Here is a 20,787-nt window from a genome sequence, read left to right on the forward strand (position 1 = left end):
CTCGCCTCTCTGCCAGATTGGCGTATTAGAGCCTCGGGTGGTTTGTCGTAGTAGAGACAGTGACCAAAGAAGCAGAGTCTTCTTTCTCCACGCACGCGCACGCCGAGGAAGGCACAGCCCGGAAGTAATTTGGCAGGCGGAGATTCCGGGCCGGTTCTCTTACGCCGGGAAGATGCGGCTCACGTCTGTCTTGCGGGGCGCCGTCGTGGGCCTGAGGGAGCGGTTCGATTTTGGCGGTCGGGACGTGGCCCGCTGGTTCCCCGGGCACATGGCCAAAGGCATGTAGGGCGGGGGCGGGGGCTGGGGGGGTCGCGTTCCGGTCTTGAGCTTACCCCAAAGAGATCCCCAAAAGACCAGAGCAGCATCATGGAGCTTGAGCTTGTGGTACTGACAGAATCCCTGTCCGTGCCGGATGGCGTCGCCTTAGGCTGCCTGTTGGTATCTTCTGAAGCGAAACGTCTATGCTTTGCTTTGGAAAGCTAGGATGGGAAACTAGCTCAGTTTCAAGCCAGGCGTGTTGTAATTGACCTGACCTACTTCGTAGGGCTGAAGGACATGAAGACCCGCCTGCGCGTTGTGGACTGCTTGCTGGAGGTGCATGATGCCCGCATATCCTTTTGTGGGAACTTGCTTGGAAACTGATTAAGTCCTTTTTAAGAAAGATTGGATGGGTTTTGCCCTCTGTGGCACTTGTCCCGTAAGACACTGCCTCTCTTTTGCCTTTGAATTGCCTTTGTGGAAGACAGCCTGGATGCCTTTCAAAATTTTGAGGCGCTCACACGTGCTCACTATAATTTTACAGGAATCAGCCCCTCACATAGGTGTCTACCTATGTCCATGAATGCACATAGATACAAAATACCAGTGTACTGCTTCCCTTCCATCTTCTTCTGTCTGTTCCAATAGTAAATGTCGCTGCATGTGTTTGAGTTACAGACAGTCTAGAAATAAAACTAAATTGGTGGTGAGATACAAAAGTCTACTAACCACACTTAAAGAAGTTTCTTTTTAAACCAATCTGTTATGTTCATTTTAGTAATTCAGTCTGCTTTGGAAGTTTGTGCATTGCAAAGCTATTGTACAGTGAATACAGCAGGCCAAAAAGGGTGGGGGGAGACTACCTGTGTTAAAAACACACAGTAGTGTCCCTAGTTTTGTCGATAAAGTTTTGTCTATAAAACACCTAGTTTTGTCTATAAAACACACAGTAGTGTCCCTAGTTTTGTCTATAAAGTGCTGAAGTTGCCAGTTTGGGCTCTCCTTCTAAGGACATGCTTGTCAGTTAATGTCTGCTAACTGCGCAAAGTGGTACCATTTAACATGGTGGCTCTCTTACTGAGGGAGAACAGTTGTTCCTCTCCAACCCCAGCAGAGCGTCCCTCCAGTGGCTGTTGCTGTTAGATCATGAGTTCTTTCGGGATCAGGGAACCATCTTATTGCCATTATTTTTGTATGTAAACCACTTAAAAAACCTCTTAGTTGGAAAGTGGTGTAGAAATTAATGCACAAGTCAGTCCTTGGGCATTAATTTAACCAACATTGGACAGACTTTCCCTGTTTTGTTTTTTGAAGTGATGATCCAAAGCCAGTTGCTTGCCAACCTCTAAGAGATTTTAAACATCATAAAATTAGCCCTGAGCAGCTCCATGTTCAGCCGCCAGAAAGCCAACTTGGTTGTGAAACTAGCTTTTTTAGCCTACTTTCCAGCATTCTGCCCATTTGTTCGAGCCCCACCCCCCCTTCAACTTCGCAATGTCTGGACCAATATGAACCAAATTGGGTACAGTTGTACCAGATTAATATGAACCAAATCGGGTACACACAAGGACACCTCAATGGCATAATTGTGATGATGTCATCCTCTCCAAATCAAGATGACGGACACGTAAATGTTTAAGGCACGTGGGTTAATGTGAACCGTCCAGCTGATTTGAAACAAATTTGCTACAGCTGTAGGGACACCAGTGGTGTAATCTGTGATGATGTCATCCATCTCGATCCAAGATGGATGCATAAAAGTTTAAGGCGCAAGTGGGCTAAATTGTGGACCGTCGAACCAAATTTGCTATATCTGTAGGGACTGCTCAATGGCATAGTTTGTGATGATGTCACCCACCCCAATCCAAGTTGGCAGATGCATAAACGTTTGAGGTGCAAGTGGACTAACTTGTGGACCATCTAACCTATTTGAACCACATTTGGTACAGTTGTAGGGATACTGAAAGGAAGGTAGGCAGATTTGTTCTTACAGAACAATTTGTTTCTTCTGCCCACAGATTGATGCAGTTCGTCAAACTAATGACAATTGTCAGTCTGGGTTTCTTTTAGATTGTGAGCCTCTTTTGGACAAGGAACTGTCTTCTCATTCCTTTTGCTTTGTAAACCACTTCAAGAGGGTTCTTGTGAAAGAGAACCTCAAGTATGTAGTACACCGCTCTGGGCTCCTTGGAGGAAGAGCAGGATATAAATATAATAATAATAATAATAATAATAATAATTTATATAAGAATGTTTCCAGCTTTAAATGCCATCCCTATGGCTACATTCTTCAAACTTCTGCACCCCGGACCACAATTCAGGCCAAATGCTTATGTGGCTAGTGCAGTTATTCTTTGCTCTTATTTGGCTCCTTAGCACATGCACATCCCATTCTCAGGCCGGAACCCCTTGCTGAAGGAAGCCCTGAGTATCCGTCCACATTTGCTGGTGTTAAACAAAATGGACCTGGCAGACCTAACCCACAAATCGGTAAGACTCAAAGTAGGTCCTTCCCATATTTAACACTTAGGCAGCTCTAGGTCAAATCTACAGGTTGGACTAATTCACCATGGGATGGATGGTAGGGATTTGCTGCCCTACTACTTGTTTTCCATGCAATGATAAGCAGCTCTTGCACTCTTAGCACTAGCTCTGAGATACTGGCTAAATCAATTATTGTATTACCTCTCCTGTTAGATAATAAAGAGCCTGAAGTGATGTATGTCCTTGTTCTGTTTTGTTACTGATCCTCTGCATCCAAGCCTGGTCTCTTCTGTTCTATACTTGTACATTTTATTTTTTTCATACCTAAATACAGAACGTTCCTTTTTCTCTGTTGAACTTCATCTTGTTGGTTTTGACCAAGGATTTGAGCCTGTCCAGATCCTTTTGAATCTTAATACTGCCTTCTAAAGTGTTAGCAACACACACCACAGTTTTGAATTGGCTGCAGATTTCATAAGCATCTCCTCTACTCCCTCATCTAGTCATTTATAAAAATATTTATCATATCTGTACACTGCCCCAAACTTCTGTGTCTGGGCGGTTTACAACAACATAAAACCTTAAAACAAATGTAAAACCACAGTCTAGTTAAAAAGCTTGGTTGAAAAAATGTGTCTTCAAAGACTTTTTAAAAGTTATCAGAGATGGGGAGGCTCTTATTTCAGCAGGGAGTGCATTCAAGAGACTCAGGGTGGCAACAGAGTAGTCCTGCCCCTATGTATTACCAGATGAGCTGGTGGCAAATGCAGACAAACCTCTCCAGATGATCAAAATGGGTGATGAGGCTCATAGTGAAGAAGACATTCTTGTAATATGGTCTCTTCGAGATGACCCGGAGACGAACCTGGTTGCCACAGTCTGTACCAACTGCAGTTTCCAGGCTATGTACAAAGGCAACCCCACACAGAGTGCACTGCAATAGTCAAGTATGATACCAGCATATGTACTACTGTTCTGAGGTTGTTTATCTCAAGAAATGGACACAACTAGCATATCAACTGAAGCTGATAGAAAGTACCTCTGCGACACAGGGAAAGGTTTGGATCTAGAGCTACTGCGTACCTGTTTCTTCTGGGGAAGTGTGACCCCATCCAGAACCGGCAGATCAAAATTGTCTTCTGAATTCCGACCCCACACAATAACTACTTCCGTCTTATCTAGATTCAGTCTCAGTTTGTTATTACTCATCCATTTCATTAGAGGTTCTAGGCAGGCATTTAGGGAGATTATGCCTCCTCCTGATGAAGTTGATAAGGAAAAATAGATTTGGGTGCCATCAACATATTTCTATGGTATAGAAATTTAATAAATAATAAGGAATATTGATAACACCCTGCACCAAATCTCCTCAGGGTCTCTCCCGGTGGGTTCTTGTAAATGTTAAAAAGCATTGGAAACAGTATGGAACCTCGGGGGGGGGGGTGCTATTTAGAAGTTCATGTCTTAAAGAACAACAGTCTCCAAGGGACATAATGTGGAATATGCCAGAGAGTTAGAAATGCAAAGCAGTACCTTCCACTCCCAACCTCTTCAGATGCTCCAGAAGGATACTATGGTCGATAGTATCAAAAGCCACTGAGAGATCTAAAAGGACCAACAGTCACACTCCCTCTCTCAATTCCTAATTGGAGATCATCCATCAGGCTGACCTAGGAAGTCTCCACCCCATAGCCCACCCCAAAACCATTTGAACTATTTGAAATGGTTCTAGATCATCAGTTTCTTCCAAGACTGTCTGGAACTGGTAGGCCACCACACTCTCAGTTACTTTGCCCAACCATGGAAGATTGGAGACAGGCCTATAGTTGATGGTTAGACCTCTGAGGGATCTAGTGCAGGCTTCTTCAGAAGAGGTCTAATGATTGCCTCCATAAGACAGGAAGGCATCCTGCCCTCCCTCAGAGAAGCATACCGCCTAAAGCCTTTGGAGTCAGGTGGTATATAAATTTAATAAATTTACCAGGCCTACAACAACCTCCTTGCCAGATAGTATAAGCCATATTGGACAAGGGTCAAGAGAACAGGTGGTAGGCTGCACTGTTCCAAGCAATTTGTCTAAATCATCGGGAGTCACAAACCTAAATTGATCCAGCATAACCACATAAGAGGAGTTGCTGGACACCTCTGCATTAGATTCTGCAATAATTATGGGGGTCTGAGTCTGTCGGCCCAAATACAAGATATATTATCCACAAAGAACTCATTAAAAACATCTGTCATGCCTTCGTTTGAGGACTCAGAATAGGAGTGGGAGGCAGTGAATTTACCCAAGGACCTGCTCTGTGATCGGAGGGAGGAGGCACTTGGGATGGGCCAGGTGGAACGCTTAGTGCAGGAGGAGCCAGCAGAGCAGAGTGATGAATCCCAGAAGGAACTCTCGCCACCGGTGTTATCTCCCAGAATACATAGGTGCAAGAAGCAGCATGACCAGGTCAGGGAGTTGAGATGCAGCAGCCGCTTGCTGCGTGCACACAACTGGTGAAGGGCAGCCAACTGGGTGGAGCGCTGATTGATTCCAGGTGGCAATCTGCTTAAATTCTGCAGCTTCACTCTAGATGGGCTGCTGGAGACAACTTGTCAACAGCCTTGACACGTCTTTGTGTGACGGCGGTGGCATACACCTTGGAACCTTGGACTCTGAACCCTTGGGATCTTGCCTGCTTGGATGAAGTATAGAACCAGAGCCATCTCTTCGCCTGCTACTGCATCGTAAATTACCGATGGCTCATTGAGTGTGGCAGGTTTACAACAACATCATAGTGGGTAATTGATGGTTCCAAATTCTAATTCAAGGAAGGAGAGGCATTTACTAGCTCCCTTACAATGTGAAACAACTCTGCTGGATGTGAGCTTGCAAGTGCAATACGGGCAGAAAAGAATAGCTTCTTTGTATGTATTGCCTGAGCATATATCTTCAAATGTGCTTTATGTTGTAATCTGTTGGATTTGAATTGAGTCTTTCTCCATATTGAACACAAGATCCTCGACAAAACCCTATGACACTTCACTGGACCTCTCTCTTCAGGTGGATGTGGAGCTGTTAATGAGTGTCCATTAGGCTTGGTTGTTCAGCCACCTATAGATTCATGTAACAATGATATCATTTAGCTCACATTCTTGAGAAATATGCTGGCTACTAGTATTCTTTTCTAAATGCTCACATACTGTTTAATCATCTGTTATAGGATCTTGCCAGACATTGATGTTAAGCAGACAGGTCTATAGTTTCCCAGCACTTCCTTTTTCCTTTTTGAAGAGAGGGACTTTTGCTCTTTTCCAGTCTTCTGGCACCTCATCTATTCTCCAGAAGTTCTCAAAGATTACAAACAGTGATTCTGAGATCACACCTGCAAGTTTCTTCAGTATCTGGAGATGTAACTCATCTGGCCTTGGAGACATAAATATAGGAGTCTTGCTTCCAACCTTTTTCCATTACAGATCGAGTATCTCTTATCTGGACACCCAAAACCCAGAATGCTCCAAAATCCGGACACCACGCCATAACAACAGCAACAAAAAGCCTCAGCTCACTTTAAAAATTCAGTCAAGCCACCTTCCCCAGGGCCAGGGCCGTCCCACCACCGCCTCCCTCAGGGCCAGGCCAGGTCATCCGGCCGCCCACCCATCCACCCCCACTGCCGCCACTGGCGCCTCTTGCATCCTCTGCTCACCTCGTCAGCCGTCCACCTCCTCGCCGCCACCATTATTGCTCGCTGCTGGAACTCTCGTGCACTCTCATGAGAGTTCCGCCTGTACCCTGTACTGTAAATAGAAGATTTCAAAATCTAGAAAAGTCCAAAATCCGGAACACTCCTGGTCTCATGCAGTCCAGATAAGGGGTACCTGACCTGCATTACAACAGTTGCCCAAGTCAAAGCATTGATCCATATATCTCAGTGTTGTCTATACTGATTGGCTATATCAAGTCCAAACAGGAGTCTTCCCCACCCCTGCTTGGAGATGCCAGGGATTAAACCTGGGACCTTCTGCATGCAAAGCAGATGCTCATCCATTGAGCTACAGATTAGTGCTACAGATCTACCATTTTCTTAACCTTCCTCTTGCTTTGGCCATATTATTTTTTAAAAATACTTTTTCATTCCTCACATGCCTCTGCTCATTCTGAGTTTTAGCCTTCTTGTTACTATCTCTACAGGTTCAGGTTATCCTCTTGTACTTCCTTGGTTGTATGCCCCTTCTTTGATTTACTATAATTACCCTTTTTGCATCTATAGAAACCGTTGTGGAGGTCTCTCATTTTTCCTTCTCATGTGAATTGTTTGCAATTGTGCCTTCAGTATGTCACTTTTCACCACTCTTGGACTTTTTCTTTCTTCAGGATTAGGATTTGGCCTATCTTTTCCCTTGCAGACATTAAAATCAGCTTTCCTAAAATCCAAGATACACGTCCAGTTACCAGTTCCTTTGATATCACGCATTCCAAGATGATATCATGCATTTCAAGATAGAGAGCTATCCTTCAATGTTCCCACCACATTAATTTCATCAACCAATCCTTTCCTCTTTGTACAAACTAAGTACAGCACAACTGATTTACTTGTTTCTTTTTCTGGACTGGTGACAAAATGCGGGGAGGGGACTGGGCCCCTATTTTATAGTGATTGAGGAGGAACGCTTTTCAACTCTTCCAGAGATAGACCTGAGATTCAATCTATCTAGATATCATCTATCTAGGCCTATCCAGGGTTGCATTTCTCCCTCCAAACTGGAGCTTCTGCCTCCTTAATGGGTCTGAACGTACATGTCTAAGATAGGTCTGGTTATTATGGAATAACCATTGCCAGATATTGATGTTAAGCTGACAGGTCTATAGTTTCCCAGCACTTCCTTTTTCCTTTTTATTATGGAAAGGGATTTAAGACCATACCTTGATGGCTCTGTCCCTTCAAAGACAAAAAGCAAGGATTGTTCTCATTCAGTCACAAAAGAGAGCAATATGCCCCATTCAGATCACTCAGGGTGGAGTATAAGTGTAAGACGTGGAGGCTCTACACACAATCCGTGTGTACAGCCTAACCGGGCTATCCCCACAGACGAGCAGGGAGCCATCCCTGGACAGCCACACGACTACCAACTCCGTCTTGGAGCTGGTACGGGTGGTGGGGATCAGGGGCAGCCTGGCCCCTGGAAGTCGCAGGATGTCCCGCCTGAGTGCACGGGGCATCCCGGGGAGACCCCTGAGGTGAGGAGGCTTGTTGTAGCCTCCCAGTCGGGGTCTGCTTATGTGTCGGCGTGGAGCCATGCCGGCACTCAATCAGCTAAACAGGGTTAGTGGAACACTTGCTCCACTAACTTCGTTTAAGGGGAGGGGTATTTTGTGAGGTTTGCTGCCGGGAGCCGTATGGCAGCACATAACCAAGAGGAACCAGGCTAGGCTCCCTTAGCCCAGTTTCCCCTGGCCATGGGAATAGCCTCATTCTTGAGTTAAGATGGAGATCTGAGTTTCGTCACAGTAAGCAAACAAGAAAATTTGCTGTAAACCTTGTAGATTCTTGCCCTCTTCATCAGTGATCCCATAGCTGTGTATTTGAAATGCCCATGGTTCAACTGAGACTGCTTTCTAACTATGCAAAAGTATGGCTTAAGTCAGCAGATCCTCAATACAAAATCAGCTCCATGTTGAGCTGATGACCATCCAAAATTATTCAAGGTTGTTTGAATATTACTTGCTTGGATTTTCTTCACTTTTTCAACTTGAATAACTATACTTTACTGTGCTTTTAGCGAATTCTGGAACAGTTGGAACGGCAAGGTCTCAAACACGTCCTCTTCACAGATTGCCTGAAAGATGAAAATATCAAGGAGGTACTCTTTAGATAAAGCAGAGTTGTATTTTAGTGAGTTAAAAGTGGGTGGAAGCTTAGTGCTTGTTCTTGAAAACAAGCTTAGTGCTTGTTGGTAGCTAAAGTAGTGAGGTCAAATTCACAGCCGTTTACTTTGTGGGATGATCTGTTGAAAGGGGAGGAAGGAGGCAGTAGTCCTGTTGCTCTCCCTCACTTAAACCCATGATGACACAATAGTTGTTTCCCTGAAACTACTTCTGTATTTTCTTGCAGATTCTTCCTCTTGTCACAAAATTGATCAGCAATAGTGAGCGCTATCAGAGGGCTGAGGTCAGTGATCTTGCATAGTTGTGTTTGTGGGAATGGCAACACCGCTGTGTTTTTCCTTTGAAATGAAACAGCCATTTGGCTAATGACTGGGGAAATTGTCCTGCCAATACTACTACTCACTCTGTGGTGAATGTTACTGTGTATCTTTCAGAAAACTGGCAGAGCCAAGAGGAGTAGTACAACTGTAGTCCTCTGCTAACTTGGCAAAGAGGCACCTTTTAATGTGGTGATTCTCTTTATTTAGCAGGGGGAGAGTAACTGGCTCTATCCACCCCCCCGCACAGTACCTCTAGTGACTGTTGCCAGTCACACATGCGCTCGCTACTTCCGGCTGATGGGGGGAACAGGGTGGCAGGGAGGAATGCTGCCACCCTGAGGGGCTTAAAAATAACAGAGCACCTGCGGGAGAAATGCGGCGGGAGGGGTGAGTACACCCTCCCCCGCCCTTAAACACCCTCCCCCGCCCTACCCCCACCGGCGCCAAAGATCTTCATGCACATCCCTAAACTGTGACTGTTGCAGAAATGCTGCCTTGCTACCTATGGATCTGATACCTTGATTATTAATGCTGAAATTTTTGTGTAGAACTTGAACCTCAGAGCATATTCTGCCCTTCAAGGTCACTGTTCTTCTCCATGGTTACTTTGAGCTAGAGCAGTCTCCACCCCCTGCTTCTGATCTCTGCCAGTTGTTTTTGGTAGGTGACAGGCCAGTTCTGATCCTCTGGTTGGTTACAGAATGTGGAAAGTTGCCTAATGGTTATTGGTGTGCCAAATGTGGGGAAATCATCCGTCATCAATTCAATGAGAAGGCTGCACCTCAGGAAAGGTATTTTCTGCTGCTTGGATTATGAATCTAACTTATAGAATTGCTATATGCAAATCAGAGTCTAGGGTAGCATTGGATTTCATAAGGAGGAACCAGATGGCACTAAATTTTGCAGTACTGCCTGCGTTTGAGATAGGATATTCTATATATAGCACAATGAAATGACTGATTTTGTAGACTGAAAATGCCTTTCAATTTTGGGGATTCATTGTTATAAATTGCACCTAATATCTTAGTAATTTGTTGTTTCTTTTAATCTGTTGCATTAGAATGCCTTTGCTACTCTGGACTGTGGGGAAACACTTAAACATGCTGGTTGGGGGAAGAGGGAAGGGAATATTGGGAGTACAGCTAAGACAGTTTTGTAAAATCAGGCTGCAATCTAATAGTAATTTAACAACTGAACATAGTGGAGTTTACTTCTGAGTATGCATCTATATAATTAATTCTCTTAGCCAGCATGCGTGTCCAGGATTTGGCGGCGGAACTCTTGCGAAACACTGCGAGAGTTCCGGCGAGATGAGAGGCCGGTGGAGTGAGGAGGAGAGAGGGAAGAAAGTGCCGCCGACGACAGCCAGCTAGCCAGCGGTGGGCAAGGCGGAGGAGAGAAAAGCAGCAGCGGCCAGCCGGGTGGGCAGGCGGGAGAGAAAAGTGGCACTGGTGGCAGTGGGCAGATGGCGGGGAGAGAAAGGCAGCAGTGGTGGGCAAAAGAGAGAAAAGCGGTAGTGGGCGGGCGGAGTGGGGGGAGAGAAAAGCGGCAGCGGAGGCGGGGGAGAGAAAAGCCGCGGCGGGTGGGAGGGAGAAAAAACAGCAGCGGCAGTGCCCTTCTTGGCTGCCCGCCGCCCGGTGAGGCTCTGTGTGGGGAGGAACAGGAGGGGAGGAGGGCTAGAGGGCACGGGACTGGAGGGAGGGGGAAGAGTGGAGAGACCGGGGCAGGAGGAAGAGGGAGGGGGAAACAGCCGGCCCCAAAGCACTGCACAGATGCTCTGTGCGGGGTTGGCTAGTGCCTAGAATTGCACTGTAAGTCTCTCAAAATTAGTGAGCTCTTCTACTCACATGTTCCTGTGTGAAGTATTTTCCAGTTTACAATGCTTTCCTACATGGTGCCCTAGTAGCAATTCCTGCACACTATAGCAGACCATGCAAGTGGCTATTTCCAAGATGGAGCTAAGCAAACTCTTTGGTTTGTTTCTTCACTGTCTTATACGACACTGAAGCTATTCACACACACACTAAAAACTGGGCTAAGGAAGCCCAGCCTGGTGTCAGTGCATGTGTGTACTGCCTGGAGCTGCACAGCTCCCGGGAGTGTGGTGGCAAGCCCACTAAGCCCACTGCCACTTAGCCAGGGTTTTGGATACGAGGGCGCCCAGAAAGCAGGCTAAATGCTCATGTGTTGGTGCCTCCCAGCCAGCGTCAGGAGGCTCCCCATAATGCACCGTGCACTCATGCAGTGCATTATGGAAGCTCCAGGGCCCTCCCAGCCCCCAAACCTCCCTGCTTCCTCCCTGCTACCAGCAGAAGCTGGCAATCTTCTGGGTGGCCAATTTGGCCACTCAGCAACATGGACGGGATCTTCTGTCAGGGAGTTAAGCGTTTCGCACCTTCCCTCACCCTGTCCGAGCCCATTCTCCAATCATGAGAATAGGCTCACTGAGTTATAAGTATAGAGGTGCTGGAGTGGTTGTGAAACAGAATTAACAGGCTTGGACCTTCAGCTTATGAGGCTAGAAAATGGTTGGGCAGTAAATAAATATGTAACGGTAGGAGAAATAAAGTGCTGCAACAACAAAGCACTTTATTTAAGTACTTAAATGGCCAGAGCCATCTTTCAGATTCCTACATCTGATTGCCAGGTAGGGTGGCCATGTGATAGCCAGCCTTCTTTTGAAGCCAGTCTTTCTAGCTGTTGCTATAAAAGACTGGAAGCTTGGGTTACTAAGGAAGGCTACTAAGGAAAACCTTGGTTTCCTAAGCTTCTAGTATCTAGATCTGGCTTAGAAGGCAAAAGGGGCCTGTTCTGTCCCCTGTTAATGGCTAGAGATCTTCTTGAGCACTAGTTGCATGTTACATAATTGCTCATCTTTCCCCCCTCTTTCTCCCTCCATGCACATCACCAAGGGAAAGCTTCCAGGGTTGGTGGGACACCAGGTATTACCAAAGCTGTCCTCACCAAAATCCAGGTAATGTACACCATTGCACCACATTCCTTCTTGATTTGTATGAGCAAGCTTTACTGACCACTCCTTGTAGTTGTTCTTGAACCCTTTCCCCTGTAACCTAGTGTGCTGGTTTTGGGGATTGTAAAGCTGATTTTGATCTCATCATGTTTCAGGTGTGTGAGCGACCCCTCATGTTCTTGTTGGATACCCCTGGGGTGCTGTCTCCCCAAATTGGGTCTGTAGAGACTGGCCTGAAGTTAGCACTGTGTGGTGAGAGGACTCTGTGTACATCTTTTTCTGATGGTATACTCTTGTAGGCCTGGGTGGGTGAGGCAACATCTGGACTTTGCTGACTGAGCAGTATGTCACGAACTGGGGATGGAATTGGCCACACAGGATCTGCTGAAGGGACAGACATGCAGCGATGTTGCTTAACCAGCAGTCTTCTGGCTTGAGACTGTAACCCCACTTTCCCATACCAATTCCCTACCTAGAGCTCTGCATATCATTCTGTGGGCCTTTGCTTTTGCTGACAGAATGCTATTGGGGAAGGGAGTAGAGGCACACTTGCCAGCTTCTGTGCCCTTGCAGTCATAAGTTCTGCATTGTTTGACACTCCACCCAGAGTTTTGGGTGTGTTGCATCTTTCCCAAATGAACACCTGACCCAGCCCTGACACTAGAGACGGGTTATTGGCCACTTTCAACTATCATCTCCTTTTGTGCTGATCACTGCTCAGTGGAGTATTCGAGCCCAAATAGGCCCAACCTGTGGCCAACTCTTGTCAAGTATCTTGTGGGGTAGGAGGGAAGTTTGGAGTTCAGTGCTTTTGCTTGCTGCCAGCAGTCTGGTCATTTTTTACCCAGGAACAATCCGCGATCACCTGGTTGGTGAAGAGATCATTGCTGATTATCTGCTTTACACACTGAACCATCAGCAACAATTCAGGTGAGATGATGTCTTCTGGGTTGTGTTGGAGTGTTTGTGGTGCCCCAAATAGAAACCCTCATAACAGCTCCTGCTATCCACTTGTTCCCTGCCATGCAGTTATGTAGAACGGTATGGGCTGACCAGCCCTTGTGATGACGTGGAGAGTGTACTCAAGAGCATAGCACTGTACCTCGGCAAGACCAACCGAATCAGGGTGCGGACTGGCACAGGTGGGTTCTCTCCCCCTTCCCAGTTGGCATGCCTACCCCAGTACTGGTGCCACTGGGCTTCCGCTGTGAGTAATGTGCTGAATTCTGTGCTAGTGATTTGCTCACTTGTCTGCCCAGAAATACTGTGGATTGTCTTGGAGGGTGGGTGACATAGTGTAAAGAATTTGCTGAACTGAATATATTACATACTCAACATACAGAAAGAGTACCATTTATTGTAGACCATGCTTCATGTGTACACAAGTGATTCCCTTTCTTCAAACCAGACAGCAGTGTTTAGCAGTTGGTTTTTGTAGCGTATTACAGCCAGCTTACGTGAGGGAATGAAATGCTGTGAATCATCCCTGCTGAGCTGCCTGGCTAGGCTTCTCCTAAAACTATTCTGTATTATTGGTAGGTTCAAAATTCTGCCACTCCTCTCGACAGAGCTTGAACCTCCCTGGGCTTGGGGTAGAACATGGAAAACTCTTTATTTTGCTATTGGATAAGTACAAAGTCTTCCTTGTACAAGCCTGCACGTGGTGAGAAAACTGATAGCTGCTGAACGTTTGAGGATATGTTTGCACCAGAGGAATCCCCCTTTAGTGCCCCTGCTTTCCTAATTTAAAAACCAACTTGGAGAGGCTTGTAAGAAGAAAAGAACTAAAAAAATACAACCCACCCCACAGTTTAACCCACCCTTAATTCACGCTTAAATGTTTATAGAATCTTTTGCAATGCCCTAGCTAGGGTGGGTGTAGGCTAGTGTTTCTTATTTTAATTGCGTTACAGGTAAACAATAATAGAACAATATCAGGAATATGCAAAAGCATGCACACCAAATAAATATAAGTTTCTAACACAAAATCTGACTAACAAACTGTTCTCTATGCTGAATCCCTTTTCCTTTAACTCACCCTATTCCTGATGAGAAACAAGCTTCCTACAGTCCTTTATTTCAAGGATCTACAGAGTTATTGTCCTGCAACCAACCTCCATGGCCACATATCCTTCTCAGCATCTTCAGTCTGCTTCTTCTCTAACAAAGAACTCCCTCCTTCCTGGCAACAGCTTTCTAAGTCCCACCCACCTGGTGTGCTGATTGGCTGAACCCTGGAGTTCACTAGACTGTCAGTCAAGACAAGGGTTCACTTCCAGTTAACTCTTTAGAGGGAGGGGAGGCTCGTTACTACAGTTTTTGTTACCTCAAACTGGTTAAAGTGGTGACTCCTTATGTTTAGTGGTGGAAGAGCAAGTGTCCCTATCTAACCTTAGCACCGCATCTTTGCAGTGGCCATTGGTAGTGTCTACCACCTTGTGTTTCTTCTTAGGTTTTGTTTATTGGTTTGTCATATTTATAAACTATGTTTATAACATGGGACTCTCCTGGCAGTGTACAATCATTCAAAACATAGCAGAAATAAAACATTTAAAATTACAACATTAAAATTAAAATTTAACTTTTAAAAAAATTACAACACAAAACATTTTTTTAAAGTTATCAGAAAGCCTGAGAAAACAAACGTGTCTTTTTTAAAGGCAGCCAGAGATGAAGAAGCTCTTATATGGTGTATTCCAGAGCCCTGGGGCAGCCACCGAGAAGGCACAGTCCCTTGCCACCATCAGATAAGCCAGTGGCAACTGTAACTGTACCTCTCCACATGATCTCAGTAGGTGGCAGGGTTCATGACAGAGAGGGCACTTTCTTAAGTACCCTGGTCCTAGGCCGTTAAAGGTTTTTTATAGGTAATATCTAGTATTTTGTATGTTGCTAAGAATCGTATCAGCAGCCAGTGCAGTTCTTTTAAGATTGGTATTATATGTTCCCTTGGGGTTGTCTCAGACCAGTCTGGCTGCCTCATTCTGCACCAGTTGCAGTTCAGGATTATGTATAAAGACAGCCTCACGTAGATCACATTGCAGAAGTCTAATCTAGAAGTTACCAGCATTTGTACTACTGTTTTAAGATAATTTACCTCTAGAAATGGGCAAGGGCATTCATGATAGAAGATGATAGAAAGCATTCCTGGACACTGCCTCCTCCTGAGAAACCAGGGGAGATTTGGATTCAGTAGTACTTGTTCTTTCTGGGGAAATGTAATCCCATCCAGAACTGAAAGATCTAAACCATCTTCTTAGTCCCAACCCCCCCATAATCAGTACCTCGATCTTATTAGGATTCAACTTTAGTTTGTTATCCCTCATCATTACTGCCTCCAGACTGGTGTTTAAGGAAGTTATACCATTTTCTGATGATGTTGCTATGGAGAAATAGATATTAGTGTCTTCAGCATATCGATAACACCCTGCCCCAAAGCCCCTGATGATCTCCCCCAGTGGTTTCATGTAGATGTTAAAAAGCATTGGAAGTAGTATGGAACGCCATACAGTAGCTGTCACTTTGAAGAGCAACAGTTTCCAATCAACACCATCTAGAATCTACCTGAAACAGTGCCACCCAGTTCCAACCCTCTCAGGCAACCCAGCAGGATACCATGGTCGATGGTATCGAAAGCCACTGAGAAATCAACAGAGTCACAATTCCTCTGTCAATATCTAATTGGAGATCATCCAACAGGCTGACCAAGGCAGTCTCAACCCCATAGCCTGCTCAGAAGCCAGTTTGAAATGGGTCTAGATAATCTGTTCCCTCCAACACTGCCTGGAGTTGAGAAGACACCACTTGCTCAATCACCTTACCCAACCATGGGAAATTGGAGACGGTCTGTAATTGGCCAACTCCAAAGGATCCAATGCAGGTTTCTTCAGGTATGGCTTAATGATAGCCTCCTTAAGACAAGGCGGCATCCTGCCTTCCCTCAGAGAAGCATTTTCAATATTTACCGGACCATCTCCAATTGCCAGATGAAATGAGCCAAGCTGGGCAAGGGTCAAGAGAACAGGTGGTATGGTGTACAGTCCGAAGCCGCTTGTCCACATCCTCAGGCGTCACACACTGAAAGTGATCCAATCTAGACCCATAAGAGGAGTTGCTGGACACCTCCATAACAGACTCTGCATAGGAACATAGGAAGCTGCCATATACTGAATCAGACCATAGGTCCATTTAGCTCGGTGTTGTCTACACAGACTGGCTGCGGCTTCTCCAAGGTTGCAGGCAGGAATCTCTCTCAGCCCTATCTTGGAGAAGCCAGGGAGGGAACTTGGAACCTTCCCAGAGCAGCTTCATCCCCTGAGGGGAATATCTTACAGTTCTCATAAATGTAGTCTCCCATTCATATGCAACCAGGGCAGACCCTGATTAGGTAAGGGGACAAGTCATGCTTGCAACCACAAGACCAGCTCTCCTCTCATTAGTAATTCCTGCAATAAATGGGGAATCCAGTTTGGCTCCAATACAAGAGATTTTGTCTGCAAAAAAGTAATTTAAAATGTCACAGTGGGTAACTGCTGGTTCCTAAATTGAATTCAAGGGGAAAGGGGCATGTAGCTGTCTCATGATGCTAGACAACTCTGTTGGATGTGAACTTGTGGACGCAGTGTGGGCAGAAAAGAACTGCTTCTTTGCTGCACGTATTGCCAGAGCATAAATCTTCAAATGTGCTCTATGTTGTAATCTGTTGGATTTGAGTTGATATATACCCTGTTTCCATTATTTATTTACTGAAACTTCTTATATACTGCCTCCTCCAAAGACTCTAGGTGGTGAACAACAGAAATACCAACAACAATCAATGTTTTAACAAATAATTATTATTATTAAAGGGCAAACACCTGGTGAAACAGGTGTGTTTTAAGAAGGGCCTTAAAAGCAACCAGAGAGGGGGCTGAATGAATCTGGGGGAGAAGAGTGTTCCAAAGAAGAGGGGCAGCCACAGAGAAGGCCCTCCTACGGGCCCAGGCACCACACACTACACCAGGGCCCGGGACACTGAGTGCCAGCTGAGAAGACCTCCCAGGACGGGATACAACTGTCAAAGAGAGGCAATCCCGGAGATATACAAGTGCTAAGCTCATAAGGATTTTGTAGGTGAGAACCAGCACTTTGAATTGGACCCGGAAGTGAACAGGCAACCAGTGCAGCAACCGTAAAAGAGGTGTGACACTATCAAATCTGTGGTCACCCATGAGGAGGAGGACTGCTGCATTCTGGACTAGTTGAAGCTTCCGAATCATTTTCAAAGGCAACCCTAGGTAGAGCACATTACAGTAATCCAAACGAGAGGTAACAAAGGCATGAGTCACTGTTGCCAGGGCCTGCCAGTCAAGGATAGGCCGTAACTTGCGAACCAGCTTAAGCTGGGCAAAGGCACCCCTGGCCACAGCCTCCACCTGCTGTTCAAGCAGGAGCCATGAGTTCAGGAGGACCCCCAGATCACGAACCATCTCTCTCATTAAAAGATACCATTATTAACAAACCATTATGTGAATGCAAAAACCGCAATAATTGAAAGTAGATCCTCAAGGTTTCAATTATCACCGTTTTTGGCATATGCAGCGGTAGCCAAACATAACCCCCACAAAAAAAGAGGCCTCCTGTACTCCTGTCCTGGCCAGGAGCCAGTACTGTGGTCAAATGTTTTTCTTCTTTTCTTGCAGGAGATGTGACTGTGAGAGCACCCAATTACAATGCAGCAGCGTGTGATTTTATCTACTCTTTCCGCAAGGGACATTTGGGGAAGGTAATGCTTGACCAGGCTTAGTAATGTTCTCTGTGATGGTACAGTCACACAGAAAACAATCCCATTTTCTTCTGGATTGTTCTGAAGATTCCACATCGAGCAGGAGGAACACCACTATGCAGCTGATCAGGACTGTGGGAACCCTACGTTTTCTCAATAAACCTGGATCACAGGCAGCCATTGACAGTTTCATCTGCTATCTTATGGACAAGGTTATTGGATGCAGCTGTAGAACCTTGAGATAAGGATCAAGCTAGCAACTATGATCATCATTTATAGTTGCCAAGCCAATTTTCTGTATATCTACCCTTCCCAAGCTCCCCGCTCTTCCAGCCATTTCTTCCCAATTTTAGCAATCTGTCTATTCTGAGAGAGAGAATTGCTTAATTTTCTTCAGAAGGCCCAGGTACTTTGGGCAAAGCAGATCATAAGGAAACCATTACGGGTTGCTGTGCTGGGGCATGATATTATGCTTTTGGAACATTTTGTCAGCGAAGCGCACTAAGCTAAGGCATGACTCCATGATCTCCTTAGGCTTGTCTTGTGGCTTCTTTGAAGAACTTTTGGCATCTGCTTGCTATTCTCTTCATGTTTATGTGATTGAAGTGAAAGATTTTGGCTTGTCTTTGCTTTCTAAGCAGCAACAGGCACGTTCTGTCATTCTCTCTTTATTAACTGGAAAGGAATGGTTCTAGTTCCAAAGGAAGCTATTTTTGCCCCTTGCTGCCTTACACTATGTGTTTGTGCCCTATCTCTGTTGTCTCCTGTTGCTCTGCAGTATCTTACTCTTAATTAGAATGTTGTATGACTTGACCATGCCTCGTGGGAGTCTGCTTTTGTACAAAATTGATACGATGTTAAAGGATACATTTACTTGAAAATTTAAAAAAAACAGATTGGAAGTGACTGAGCTGGTTGACTTCTCACCTTAGTTTGGTCAGGGCAGTTTGTTTGCTTGTTACTTTCAGCCTCCTTGCTCTTCTTCCCTCCTCCTCCTTGCTGGACTTTTGTTGACCTTGATTAGGGGTTGAACTGGACATAGCACCAGCGAGAAAGCCATGCTGAACCTATTTATTTTCATGGCCTGGCAAGGAAGAGTATTGCACTGTAGCAGCTAGGGGCTGCTCTGCTGGCGCATGCCACAAATGGGCTTTGATAAGACAGAAATGTTAGGAAATAACATTTAGAAAACAATATTATTTTGAGGGGTGGGGGGTCATTATGCAACGGTACTGCAATTCACCTTTGAGGAAACATGGATTGCATCATTTTGACTTGGCAGACTATCAGCCAAGAGTTGAAATGGCATTTTGCAAGATGCTTGGGGAGGGCAGGGAGAGAGACTAAGCACCATTCTCATTATGCTCTAGTCTGTGATAATGCATGGGTATTTTGCATCTTTCCCAAATAATAATCTGTCCCAGTCCTGACACTAGGGATAGCTTATTGGCATGTAATTGTTATTAAACAGGCCCAGATCCCCGTTCTGCTTCACTAAGGAATTGCACCGTATTTTGAATAAATTATACAAATATTTAGATACATTTTGTTTTAATAGTATATTCTGTGGAGTTAGTTATCACAGGAAGGGTTGCGCACAAAGTGCACCATAATTTACTTTGTTGCTATTGTTGCTTTGTTGATACCTATGCAATCTCAAGGCTATGTAAACATGAATTATTTTTATTTCCACCCCACCATTCAAACACTTTACAAAAAAAACACAGTGTCAAAAACCAGGCATTTCCATTTTCCCAAGCTTCTCCAGGAGAAAAGGACTCATGATTAGAGTACAGAAGAGGTAATTTTGTAAACATGCCACTCGCATGGAAATACCTCAAGTGGAATCTCCCTTTGAGACACACTCTCCCATCCCAGGCACAGGAGAAAAACAAACACTATTTAATTTATCTAGATCTGCAAACAGTTCTTACTCAGTATAACAAAATCCATTTGAAGGTCTTCACATTTTACACATTACAAAAACTACAGAAAAAGTTACTGTCAGGCAAAATATAATTCAAAGATTTGGAACTGGATTCATAAACAGCACATGAGAGTACAAGTGAAAATGAGCAGCAGACTTAGTTCGACATGTGCACCACTTTCTTTTTGAAGTGCAAGTTAAGTAAAAACCTACTAAATACGACTAATATGAAAACTGACTTGGTGTAACAGTTGGCAGTGATTGCTGAGCATTGGCAGTTGGAGCTGTGATGGAGAACATAGGGTTACGTTGGAAAGCAGGGCAGTGCCAGGCAGCTAGCTCTACCCTCCTGCCCAGGCACAGGTTCTAAGTCACTCTTTGTTCTGCTGCAGCTTAAGTTGACTCCAAGGATTGCGCTGTAAGACTTCAACCCTAGACATGCTCCCATGTAAATTACAGGACAGAGGTGCTATCCACAGACACCTAGATGAATGCAGTGCCACTGACTTCACTGGTCTTTTTAATTCACTTTCTAAAGCATGGTGCCTGGCTCGCAGTTAGTGACAAAAACAGCTACTAGTTTGCTGTTTGAAATCTCTTACGTATATGAGCATATAAAGCTGTGCTTTATTGTACCACTGGTCCACACTGGTATTGAGTAGAATCAATAGTCTACTGGTAATACCTTTCCAGGGTATTAGGCAGAGGTCTTTGCCAGCATCTGCTGCCAAAACTGCAGATGGCAAGGACTAAACGAGGGACTTTTTGTATGCAAAGCATGTGCTTAACCATTCGGTTGTAGTCCCTCCCCTATAACATGGATGGCTGCAGCAGATCAGCCTAAACTCTTATGAAGCCAATGTTTTATAAACTGACTCCCATTATAATGCAGGGCCAACAGAGTTGCTTGTTAGGAAAATAGCAAAGGGAACAGGAAGTACAAGTAGTTCATACTTCTAGTTCCTCTACCACTGTTCCAGGCACAATAGGTCTTTTATATCTTTCTCGGTGAGGAGATGCACAAGTGCCTGATGTGGGGAAAGCTTGCACGTTTTGGATATGGAAAATATCAGTATGGAGGACCAGGAAGCACATGACACTTGCCTGGTCACTGGATATTACTGTAATAACCACTCTGTATTTGCCAGATGTCTTTATTCCTGAAGCTACTGAGTGTGCCCCACTCAATAA

At 45.0% G+C, this 20,787-nt stretch overlaps 1 protein-coding gene across 4 annotated transcripts; it reads left to right on the top strand.

Annotated features, from left to right (window-relative positions):
- The first annotated feature begins 30 nt into the window (after positions 1–30).
- On the top strand, positions 31–19,211 carry MTG1 (mitochondrial ribosome associated GTPase 1). Of its 4 annotated transcripts, none has more exons than XM_053304781.1 (11): positions 31–278; positions 545–608; positions 2,643–2,748; positions 8,509–8,589; positions 8,841–8,897; positions 9,635–9,725; positions 11,847–11,908; positions 12,061–12,157; positions 12,754–12,835; positions 12,935–13,047; positions 17,587–19,211. In XM_053304781.1, exons 1-11 carry the CDS (start codon positions 173–175, stop codon positions 17,688–17,690), a joined length of 963 nt encoding a protein of 320 aa, XP_053160756.1. In that variant the 5' UTR covers positions 31–172; the 3' UTR covers positions 17,691–19,211. The 4 variants fall into 4 exon arrangements, with proteins under 4 accessions (XP_053160756.1, XP_053160758.1, XP_053160757.1 ...); XM_053304782.1 differs by having other exon boundaries at positions 133–278; positions 553–608; XM_053304784.1 differs by lacking the exon at positions 545–608 and having other exon boundaries at positions 147–278; positions 2,635–2,748.
- The last annotated feature ends 1,576 nt before the right edge of the window (positions 19,212–20,787 follow it).

The sequence above is a fragment of the Hemicordylus capensis genome, chromosome 3, assembly GCF_027244095.1.
Source record: "Hemicordylus capensis ecotype Gifberg chromosome 3, rHemCap1.1.pri, whole genome shotgun sequence".
NCBI lineage: Eukaryota > Metazoa > Chordata > Lepidosauria > Squamata > Cordylidae > Hemicordylus > Hemicordylus capensis.